Source organism: Bison bison, unplaced genomic scaffold (genome assembly GCF_000754665.1).
Source record: "Bison bison bison isolate TAMUID 2011002044 unplaced genomic scaffold, Bison_UMD1.0 scf7180017864289, whole genome shotgun sequence".
Lineage (NCBI taxonomy): Eukaryota > Metazoa > Chordata > Mammalia > Artiodactyla > Bovidae > Bison > Bison bison.
Genome location: NW_011494861.1, coordinates 7,092 through 19,200, shown reverse-complemented (window position 1 = coordinate 19,200; position 12,109 = coordinate 7,092). Strand labels below are relative to the sequence as shown.

General features: G+C 43.0%; 2 protein-coding genes across 2 annotated transcripts in view; one reads left to right on the top strand and one right to left on the bottom strand.

Annotated features, from left to right (window-relative positions):
• Window positions 1-2,207, top strand: PIGC (phosphatidylinositol glycan anchor biosynthesis, class C). The gene is made up of 2 exons (XM_010849830.1): window positions 1-21; window positions 812-2,207. Exon 2 carries the CDS (start codon window positions 1,030-1,032, stop codon window positions 1,921-1,923), a length of 894 nt encoding a protein of 297 aa, XP_010848132.1. The 5' UTR covers window positions 1-21; window positions 812-1,029; the 3' UTR covers window positions 1,924-2,207.
• Window positions 1-10,728, bottom strand: part of LOC104995816 (chromosome unknown open reading frame, human C1orf105) — a 32,964-nt gene extending 22,236 nt beyond the window's left edge. The window contains exon 1 of the mRNA XM_010849831.1: window positions 10,515-10,728. Within this exon, the coding sequence (XP_010848133.1) occupies window positions 10,515-10,535 (21 nt within the window). The 5' untranslated portion in view covers window positions 10,536-10,728. The remainder of the gene's footprint in view (window positions 1-10,514) is intronic.
• Window positions 10,729-12,109: the final 1,381 nt, after the last annotated feature.

Sequence of the window (12,109 nt, the reverse complement as noted above, 5' to 3'; positions counted from 1 at the left end):
GGTTTCCTTGGAAGAAATAAGGTCGGGCAATAAGAATTTTCTTCTCAGTCTTGCTGGATGACCTTGGTATTTTTGACTCTTAGTTTTCCCTTTGTGGAAAGGGGATCATTATCTTCGATCCTCCGGAGTTTCGCCGTTAATGAGTAGGATGATAGCTCTTTAAAGGATGTTAAGCTCAATTAAGGGATTAAGAATCTTGAATCTTTGCTTTTGGTTAAACAAACCATAGAGCTCGTATCTTTCCGTATTGTGAGGTTTACCTTTCCTTATAGACCGGTAACTTTCTTCTTTTCTACTTTTTTTAAGTAACAGATGCCTTTGAGAACCCAATAAAAACTTGGATTCCAGTCCTAGAAATTTGCATAAATCACAGCAACAAATATGCATTAACAGGGAGGGTTTTGAATGGTCTTGGAGATCATCGATAGACCTCAGGGGTGTGTGAACCCCTGAGTTAAGAACTGGTTTAGAGGTACAGGCTTTTGGGCCGAACTTTGGTTTGAATCTGGCTCCACTATTTACCACTGTTTGAATCTCAGCTGTTTTACTAGATACAGTGGGACTGACACTAACTTGCAAGGTTGTGGAGATTAAATGGAAGAAGCTTCAAAGGCTCAGGACATAGTAGGCACTGGATAAGCAACAGCTGAAAAAGAATTACACTGTAAAATCTGAAATGAAGTTTTCATATCTATAGTATAAGATGGTTACCACGTATATTTTGTTCAGGCTTCTAACGAACCAAGTTGATATGATTTTAGCTAAGTCCTACCCTTGACCTTTCATAGATTCATAGTCTCTCTTTTTGTAGGAACTTAGCTGCATTGTCCTGCCTCAGAGAACAAACTCATCTACTGTAGGCCTAGCCTGGGTCGCTGCCTTTGAAAGCAAGGGAAGGTCAATACAATATAAACCACAACTCAGCATGGAATTTCCAGAGAAGTCTTACTTCAAAACTTTATAAAGAACGAGAACCACATGGACTTCTGCAAGGGAGATTGAAGTCGCCTGAGTTTGAGCGAAAGGATAATGTGTGCCCAGCCTGTAGCTAACACCAAAGAGGTCAGGTGGCAGAAGGTCTTGTATGAGCGACAGCCCTTTCCTGATAACTACGTGGATCGGAGGTTCCTTGAAGAGCTCCGGAAAAACATCTATGCCCGGAAATACCAATATTGGGCTGTGGTGTTTGAGTCCAGTGTGGTGATACAGCAGCTGTGCAGTGTCTGTGTCTTTGTGGTTATCTGGTGGTATATGGATGAGGGTCTTCTGGCCCCTCAGTGGCTTTTTGGGACCGGCCTGGCTTCTTCACTGATTGGCTATGTTTTGTTTGATTTCATTGACGGAGGTGAAGGACGGAAGAAGAGTGGGCGGACCCGGTGGGCTGACTTGAAGAGTGCCCTAGTCTTCATTACTTTCACCTATGGCTTTTCGCCGGTGCTGAAGACCCTGACAGAGTCTGTCAGCACTGACACCATCTATGCCATGGCAGTCTTCATGCTGTTAGGTCACCTCATCTTCTTTGACTATGGTGCCAATGCTGCCATTGTATCCAGCACACTGTCCTTGAACATGGCCATCTTTGCTTCTGTCTGCCTTGCCTCCCGCCTGCCCCGATCCCTCCATGCCTTCATCATGGTGACGTTTGCCATCCAGATTTTTGCCCTGTGGCCCATGTTACAGAAGAAACTGAAGGCATGTACACCCCGCAGCTATGTGGGGGTCACGCTGCTCTTTGCATTCTCAGCCTTAGGAGGCCTGCTGTCCATCAGTGCTGTGGGAGCCATACTCTTTGCCCTTCTGCTGATTTCCATCTCATGTCTCTGTCCTTTCTACCTCATTCGCCTGCAGCTTTTTAAAGAAAACATTCATGGGCCTTGGGATGAGGCTGAAATCAAAGAAGATTTGTCCAGGTTCCTCAGTTGAGTTGGGGACCTCCATTCTGTTACTAAGACAAGCTGATAGATCAGCCTTCCAACTAGTAGAAGATTTGAAGGCAGAGTTCATTCTGGAAGTGGCACGCTGATGTGGGTGGGAGATCAGAGATCAAAAGAAAATGTTAACAAAAGGCTTGGGTGGTGAAGGTGATTATCCTTTCTGTTATCGTATAGATGAAAAAGCTTTGTGGGGCCCTCGAATTATTGCCTCTCATTCTTCTCTGTAACAAATGAAGTGGTGTGGTTTCTATTTATTAAAAAAATAACAACACATCAAGCTGTCTCATGATTTTTCTGTAAGCAGAAGGCATACAGTAGGGACATGGAGAGTGAGAATTTGTGTATGTGTGTGCATGTAAAGTCACTTCTCTCGACCTTTCTCAGTATACCAAATGCAGGCTCTGTTATTTATCTACAGCTGAAATGCTAGAACCCTGGATAATATGTCCAGTTTTGTTGCCGAAGATCACAGAATTGATCACTTAACCTTGACTCAGAATTTCCACTTAGTTCTTAATGAAGCCTGTATGCCACTAACTAACTTCAAGGGGAGTATGATGTATCATAATACACAAGCAGAATGTTGGGGGAATTCAAAGAGGCTGGAGGGCAAAGAGAGCTGGAGTAATGAAATGTTTTTTAGAGGAGACAGCACTTGAGCTTTAGTCCTGGAGGGTAGGTTGGGATTTCAGCAAGCAAAAAAATGGTTTGGGAGACAAAGTGGCAAAGGCCTTTAGCCCAGGTCAGCAATACCTGGGCTGAGCAAGTGGAGCTGGCATGCTTCGTGTGACTAATGGCAGCTGGAAAACTGGGAGAGCATACCCTGTCCAAACAAGGTAACCACTACTCTGCATGCCTTGACTGACCAGAATTGGCTCATGATTGTTATATAGTCCACATCAGAAACAAGATAGGGGATAGTGGTGGAATGTAATAAGAGTTGTATAAATTGTTTTTAAATTTACTTTTGATAATTGCTTTACAATATTGTGTTGGTTTCTGCCAAACATCAAGTAAAAAAAAATTTTTTTTAATGTCTTAATATATTTTCCTTATCTGAATGGGTTTCTGATGATCAACTTGAGGGAACTCACATAGCAACTGCATCGTGTTGGTGAGCAGAAAGTTCCACAGATTTGAATCACTCTGAAGAATACTTCCTCAGTGGGGTGAATTGACGTGCCTGTGCTGTCATGTTCAGCTGTCATACTGTCTAATATTTGGAATTACCCAAGGCCTGATCCTGTTCAGTCTTGTGGCTGTAGTTCAGAGGGGAGGTGGCAGGGGATGGGGTGTCATGGGTTGGCTGTTAGGGTACAGGGTGGGGCAGCAGATTCAATTCAGATAGAAAAGAGGTATCTGTGGGTAGAAGGATGAGTATATGTCCAGGCGCACAGGGCTTGATACCTCTTGGCAGTGGAGGGGAGTGCAGAATAGATGGGCTGCGGGCAGAGAAGTTGAGGTCTGAGAGTGGTGAGTACGTTGAATTATTGGATCTTGGAGTCAATGGCAAGTGAAGGAGCTTTTGGAAAGGAATATAGGCTTCCCACCTGAGGTGAGAGGGAGATGCAAGGGGGAGGGGACATATGTCCATCTACGGCTGATTAATGCTGATGTGTGGTAGAAACCAACACGATGTTGTAAAGCAGTTATCTTCCAATGAAAATAAGTTTTTTGTTTAAAAAAAAAAAGGGATCTAGGATTCACACCTAACACTTCATGGTGTGTGAAATTCTAATAGCAGTGTTCATGCTGAATTACAGAGGCTGAGCATGGGGAGCATTTGTGGCAATAGTGAAAAATGAGTCTAGACTAAGGGTGGTGACAGTGGGCAAAGGAGGTGAGGGTTCTGACGAGAGATTTTTAGAACTTGGTGAATTCATGTTGGAAGGTAGAAGGGGAAGAGGATGACTGGGAGGGCTTCCGCCTTGAGTGGATGTTTGTGTTTCTAATAACTATACCATAAGAAAACAGAAGTGAGAACAGGTTTGGAAATAGATAAGAATGGGACATTTTAAGTTCGAGGTGCCTGAGGTGGTACACCCAAGCGAACTGCTTAGTTCCATATGTAGTATCTGGAGGACACTGGCTCAGAATTCTGGGCATTATCGAGGAGGTTATTGAGATATAAACAGAATCCAGCACTTTTGTGTTTGGAATTCTTTGTATAGAGTCGGTGGCCTCACAACCAGGCTATAGTGCAATTAGAAAAGGATCACAGAAGGATAACTGGAATAACGAAAATGGTAGGAATCTGAGGGAAAGGAGGCTGGCCTATGAAACCAGATTAGAGAATAGAACCACCACAGCCTCCAAGAAAGGCTTAAAAGAGATCCAGTCATTGCCTATAAAACTGTTAGTGACGAAAGTGAATGTTCATGCCTTATATAGGAGGGTTTTTGTTGTTTAGTCTCTTAAGTCATGTCCAACTCTTTTGCGACCCTATGGACTGTAGCCCACCAGGCTCCTCTCTGTCCATGGGATTTTCCAGGTGAGAATACTGGAGTGGGTTGCCATTTCCTTCTCCAGGGGATCTTCCTGACCCTGCGTCTCCTGCCATGTCTCTTGTATTGTTAGGTGGATTCTTTGCTACAGAACCACTGGGGGAGCCCTTATAGGAGAGACACCTTTGAACAGAAAATTTAAGACAAAAAATTTTATAAACGTTCTACATGTAAGTCCAAAAAGTTTCACAAGCCAGGGATATAGATGGGATCCAAAAATTTGGGGGGCGGGGAGTGCAAATAAAAAAGCTATAAATGTCTTGTAAGGACATGTTCAGAAATGCCAAGCCCTTAGGCATTGCTACCTGAAGGGTGATGAGCTCATATATGGCAGCTTCTTTGGGCTGCTGCTGGCACAGGGGTGCTGGCCTGCTTAATGACCAACAGGCCCTAATGTGATAATTCCTGAGAAAGTTACTCATCACTTAAGTATGTAGTCTAATCAGCCTTCTAAATTTATACCACACTGAAAGGGTCCAAGTAGGATATTAATGATTTAAATTTCCAGGGAATATTAATTATGGTGTGTGTATGTGGGTGGGTAGTGGGGGGCAGAAGGGAAGAGTAGCATTGGAATAAAAATCCTTGTAATTATCCTCCAATTAAGCCCAACCTGTCAAATATTTATATAAGAAGCTGTACTCCTTTCTCCCAGCTCTGTTTCTTGTTACCATAAGTTATAAGTAAGGTGGGAGGGTGGCAAGCTAGAGCAAGGGTAAAGGGATGGGAAGGCAGTTTTGCCCATCCTTCCAAAATGGTACCAGGGATTGTAGTCGAGATGGAAGGACCAAGGAGAGGTAGAGCCACAGGGCAGCAGGTGTGCTGGATTTTGTGGTGTGATGCGTGACTGGTATGTAGCTAGAATGCTGTGCGTGGATCTGAGTGTCCCCACACCACAGTGGTTCTCTGTGGCAATCAAACTGGTACCAGTGTTATGCCTGTATGCTGTGCCAGTATAAACTTTTGAGTGTGCTTTTGGGCAGCTGGCTTAAATTACGGATTTAAGAATTCACACAGCATGTTCAAGGAAGTATATAGAGCCCATCACTTACATCTTTAAACCAAAGGCTCAAAGTCAAAAAACAAAAACAAAAGCAAGCCAGCAGAGGGCACCAGTCACACAGTTTTACAATATTTCAAACTTCGAATGCAGGAAAACTTGTGGAAGTTATTGATACTCCTTTTTATAATGAAATTCAATGTAAGTCTTGAAATGCATCCAGGGCTAACTGGTAGGCTGTTGCTTTTAATGCTTTATCAAGTCCCTCTTTATCCCTTATTCTCTTCCCCCAATATCTATTTATTAAAACATTTATTGTCCACCTAGGCCCACCTCTATTCACTTCTACCATTCACATTTTATGATGTTTAACCTTAGAAATGTATTCATTCAACAGATACTGAACACTATCTATATGACAGATACCGCTTGTTCTGTCTGCCTGAGACACACCTACACAGGAGTAAAACAGACAAAGTTCCTTGACCTAGTGAAGCATGCGTGCTAGCAAGAGGAGACATGATAAACATAAGCAGAAGGTGATAAATGCTATTGAGCAAAAAAGGAAAAAGTAGCAATGGAATTCAATAAGGGGGTCTGGGTAGGTCTCACAGAAAAGGTAACATTTAACCAAAGGTTTGGAAGGAAGTGAGGGAATTATCCACGGTCTCAGGGGAAGAGCATTCCAGGCAGAGGGAGGAGCCGCTGCAGAGGCAGAAGGCGGCATGATGTGTTTGGGGAATAGCCAGGAGTGGCCGAAATGAAGTGAATGAGGAGAGCAGAAGAGGAGGCCAGAGAGGGAATGTGGGAGACTAGGCTCATTCTGGATGCTGTGGGGCAAGAGTAGAAGCAGAAAGCATTAGAGGAGGCTCTGATATTAATCCAAGCAGGGGATATGATGGTGCCGCAAACCACAGTGATAGCAGAGGAAGTGGTGGAAAACAGTCACCTTCTGGATATAGTTTGCAAGTAGAGTCAAAAGCTTCCTAGTATGTTAGATGGACGGCATGAACACAAGAGAAGAATCATAAATGACTCGAGGTTTTTGGCCTGAGCAAATTGAAAGATGGAGATGGCATCCATTGAGATGGGGGTCCAGGAGATATGGGTAAAGATTCTGGGGAGGAGGGTCAGGAGTTCAGTTTGGGGCATGTAGACATGTATGAAATGTAGACACCCAAGATGAAATGCTGAGTCAGGAGTTGGAGATATGAGTTTGAATTTCAGGAGCGATGTATGGGATGAAGATAGAAATTTAAGGTTTGCTGGTATATAAATGGCATTTAATGCTGTGTGACTGGATGAAATCACTAGGAAGGAATTTCATATAGAAGAGGACTAAGACATCCAAAGTGAAATGTTGGAGAGAAGAATAAACAAAAAGATTTGGAAAGCACAACGACTGAGGCAGGAGGAAGATCCAGAGTTTAGAATCCTGGAAACCAAGTGCAAATGATTCAGGAAGAGAGGATGGTCAACTGTGATTAGATCAAAATCTGAAAAATCAAGAAAGCAAGGACTGAGCACTGATGACTGGATTTATCAAGGAGGAGGCGATTGGTGTCCCTTAATATATATATATTTGTGGAGTGGTGAGAATAGAAACCTATTTGAAGTAAGTTTAAGAGAACAAGAGAAGAGAAATTGGATCAGCAAGTACAGGCAACTCTCTGGAAGTTTTGCATCAAAAGGGAACCAGGAAATAGGACAGAAACTGAAAGGGGAGGTGAGGGCAAAGAAAATGTTTTGTTTTGTTTTTTTAAGATGGGAGAATGTTTGTATATTGATGGAAATGAAACAGTAGAAAGTAATAGTTGATGTGAGAAAGGGGAGAATTAACTGCTGAGGTCATGTTCTTGAGCAAGTGAGCACAGGGGAGGGACTGGCTTCAGGAAGAGAAGAAGAGTTGGTCTCTGGGAACAAGTGGGAAGGCGCGACGTGTAGATACAGATGCAGGTAAGTGGGTAGATGGCTAGTGGACAGATGAGGTGATGGGAATCTGTGGATGTTCTTTTCTGATTGCTTCACTTTTCTCAGGGAAGTAGGAGGCAAAGAATCAGCTGAGATGTGAGAGTGAGGGGAACTGATGGAATGAGGGGATATGAAACAGTTTGTGACACTGGGGGAGTGGATAAACTAGGGATGCTTAGTATAAATGCCCAGCAGTAGTAAGGAAGGGCTCACTTGAGACTGGTAGTCATGAATTTAAAGTGAAGTTGGGTGTGTGTGTGTGTGTGTGTTTTGCTGACCTTGTACAGCTACATGAGTGCAAACTAGAGCAGATGGGGAGTTGAATTTACCCAGGATGGTGATTAATCAGACTGAGAGAAGGGCAAGGGAGAATAGTAATTATACATGGGCATGATTATAATGATTGGCCATGGAATTTAAATTGAGTAAGAAGGAGAATGAACCTCAAGAAGGGTGAAAAATGGAGATGAAGGACAGGGCAAAGTTCTATGGATTGGAAGTTCAAGGGGTCTGAAAGCCAGGAAGTAAAGGCTGGAGAAAAGATAAAGACAAGGTTGTGACTTTGGAAGTGAATAGCTGAGGTGGGGGGAGGGCAACGATATTGGAGAAGTGAAGTCCAAGGAAATGAGAAGTGAGATGGAAGTGGGGTGTTGGAAGGTGTACCTACAGGTAGGTGGAAATCTCCAAAAATTAAGACAGGAGAATGACAGTGAAACAGGAGCTAAAATCATCAGGAGATAAAGGAGAAAGAACTGAAGGTTGGTAGATAAATGAACATACGGACCAGAGCCTTGTGGGGCGCTAATGACTAATTTCCTGAGAACCATGCAAACTTCTAACAATGGGGCCATGCCATTTCTAGAGAAAGTTTGATTTTGGGGAAAGTGACCAGGGCTGAAGTGAGAGCCAGGGTTTGATCAAGGTCCTGGGAACCATCAGGACTGAGGAGGGCGGCTCCTCGGACCACTGACAGGGCTCTGGCTAGCTTAGCTGCAGCCAGAGGCGGAGGAAAAATGGCTGAGGTTCTGTAGGAATGAGCTAGCTTACCAGCCCACTGCTTTTGGCTTAGGGTTTTACAGCTCACAGGTGCAATTAACTTTGGCTCATTTACTTAGGGAACAATAGCAATCACCAGCCAAATCAAAAAGCCCTTTTCTTCCCAGATCTGTTACTGTGATTAACAGGAAGACTCCCCAGAGATAAGGGAGGCTCTGCTTCCCCACAGGCCAACATCTGCTGGGCACCAGGGGCCTAGCAACACCATGGTACAGGTGCCATCTCGCCCGTAGTATGATACAGGGGTAAGAGTGCCCGAGGAAGAGCCTCAGAAAGGCATGGCCTTTTCAGTCATCATCCAGCAGCGGTTGGCACCTGGGTTTCAGGATCAGCCTGAGTGAGGTCTTGTGCCCTAACAGACTAGCTCTCCAGTCCCTTGACTGTACTTTTGCAGGGGTGGTGGAGCACATTTACCAGAGCTGAGGTCGAGGGGTACTGTCCCCTCAGGCCCCGAAAAGCTAGCTTTCCCCAGCTAAGGGGTTTGCTTCTGCTTTTCCCAGCTCACTTACAGGACGGCCCCGGGGCCTTTTGCAGAGCCCAAGAACACTTGGACTCTGGTCAGTGAGAATACTGCGGGTCTCCTGCTCTTTATAAGCTGCAAAATAAACAGATCTTTAGGCCCCAGGCAGCTTTTGTGTTTGAGGCTGAATGTGTTTCTGTCTTTAAAAGAGAAAAAAGCAGCAGGAGGAAGAACAGTCTCCTTGGCACGAACTTCTCTTTGCTGCCTCTAGAATACAGTCACAGAGAGGAGGATGAAAAGTGAGCCCTTAAGAATCTGAAAGACTTGTTTTTCCATTGGGTTATACGGAGCTTCAAAAATATCCTTTGTTAGCAGCTGTTTTGAGAGGGAGGACCCACTTCAGTGTTACGCTCTTGAGGATCGTAAGTCTCTTTGGACCCTGGGGCTTGCTAAGACTGTCTTTACTGTGTGCCTGCTCAAGAGGATCACGGAAGATGTGAACTGTGGTGAGATCAGGACCTGATAAGGAGTACTGTAAAATGTGATTTGATTAAAAAAAAGCATGAGAGTAGCAGTTTATAGCGTTGACTCATCCAACAACCTACCACCTGATCCAATCTTAAATGTTGACAGTACTGTGATCTGATAGTAATTTATAGTATTAAAAAATCAAAAATCAAAATACAGATGTATATTCAAATGGACTTACTTACAAAACAAAAAAAGAGGCTCAAAGACTTAGAGAATGAACTTATTGGGGGAAAAGGACAGGAGGAAGGGATAATTAAGGAGTTTGGGTTGGAGATGTACATACTGCTATATTTAAAACAGATAGCCAACAAGGACCTACCGTCTAGCACAAGGAACTCTGCTCAATGTTACGTGGTAGCCTGGATGGGACGGAAGTTTGGGGGAGAATGGATACACGTATATGCATGACCGAGTCCCTGTGCTAGTTACCTGAAACTCACAACATTTGTGAATTGGTTATACCCCAATACAAAATAAAAAGTTTTTTTAAAAAACAGGTGTATATTATGGTAATGAAGGCAGCTAGTGTGTCCATTTAAATGAGGAACATACAGGGGTGTGGTGGCATTTGAGCTCCATCTGATTTATTCAGATATAGATTCTATAGGATTATAAAGGGCAATAGAGGTTTTCTTCTTTTTTAGCTATCTTTTCTCTCTGTGGATGAGGTTCATGTCTTTGAAATGGATTCACAGTTGCAAAGATTTATTTCAGAATCTTATGGAACTGGACTAAAGATTCCAATATCAATTTTCTGAGTTTAAAAAAAATTATACTTAGTGCTGAGTTATAAAACAGATGTTGTCAAGTACAGTATTTTTCAAACTCAGGGATGAAGGGGACTGAAGGGTCCAAGCTCCAAACCCACTGAAGGTGTCCATGTTTGTATGTGAACAGCTGAGGTTATCTCCTTATCTCCTCTTGGCTCTCAACTTTGAGGATGTTTGCTGAAAAATGCTTCAATGTACATGTGGCTCCCAAGGCTTACAGACATATATTACCAGTGGAAATCTCTAAGGAGAGTATGGCAAGTTTTTTTTTTTTTTTCTTTTCCCTACCTTTAGTTCTCTTTTCTCCATCTCTTGCGTGGTCTGCGAGTTTCTAGCTAGAGGCTGGAGGACTCTCACTCCTCTCACTGCGTCCAGTGGAAGACCAATGCAGGACACCTTCTGAATCTAAAGCCTTCTTGTTAGAAGCCAAAGCAAAGTTAACAACAGACTGTTTCAGTTTCAATCCCACTATGTCTTTCTCAACCCACACTTAACATGATTTAGAGTCTATTATACTATTCCATGAGAAATGAAAAGTTTGGTTTCTGATTGGCTGAAATGAGTTCTGTTATTTTTTTGTCAGAGGTCAAAATCACCACATTCTAGAATGCTAGCAGGCTTTGGGTCAAGTGGATAATCTGATTCTAGGACTCAAATAGTTGCTTTAGCATGGAAGTCAGTAACAGTTCTCCCTGGAAAAAAGTCCAAAAGTTTTTCCTGTCATAGCTTATATTAGAATTTCTTATTTCCCTATTTTGTCCTCTACTTTTATCCTATTAACGTATCTGGTATTCCCAGTAACTAGGACATTCTTATAAATTCAAGGAATGTTTGATATATAAAGGGATGGGAATACTTAAGAATATGTATTAAAAATATAATAGTTTATTTCTCCCAAAGATCCTGATTCAACTCTGAAGAACTGTACTTCTTCAGCTCTCTATCCAATATTGAGGGGTGAGGAGGGAGGGAGAGCTGAGCAAGGGTATACTATAAAACACAGAAATGGTAGGAACAATAAAGAAATATGAACAAACCTCTGAATAGTTTAATTTTACTCCAGGCTTCTTCCCACCCCCACCACCCCATCCTGTCAGTCCCCTTTCTTCTCACCAGTCTAATGTGAGGATGGGGCCATACCTGTTGGTTGAAGAGATGGATTAGGATTGCCACGGAATCATTTCATTCAACTACGACTTCAGCTTTACGTTCTCATGGTCATCAGATCAATCTAAGTTTTAAACATCTAAATGGTATAACATTGCACATAGAAACAAGTTCAAATTTCAGAGGGTGGAAAAATACCAAACACTTAAAAAAAGAAATGAATTGAGGTTTTCCTTCCTGTTGACAACCTCTGTTTGTATTTGGGGAGGTGGTGTGATATAACCCAGGAACTCTGGGTCTGTTGGGATGAGAATGCTATCAAATGAGAATGTTACACGATAAGAATACTGATTTAAAAAGTTAAAATGTCTAGACTGAAGGTGAAAGGAAGGGCAACAGACTGCAAGCTGTGTGGTAGTCTGCATCAGTTCAGTCACTTGGAGGTAAAGTTGAGCTTTGGTTGACCCTCTGCTTTGGTGTCTTTGAATTTCCTTAGTCACCAGCGCTTCTAACTCTCAGTCACTGGACCTGTGATGCAAATACACAGTGATGTATTAACATGCAAGATGAAAATTTTCACCTGAGAGATAAGCTGGTTTTGCATTTTGGGGAGGAGCATGTAGTCCTTGAAAAAGATTTTTATGGCCCAGAGAAAGGACATTGGTAGTGAGGGTCCTCGTTGCTGTACCGAGGTGGTTCTTGCCCACATCTGAGCTGCCTCTCCTTGCCAGTGCTTGTCTAGGTCAGCCAGGAAGTGAGTGGAACACCGAGTCCTG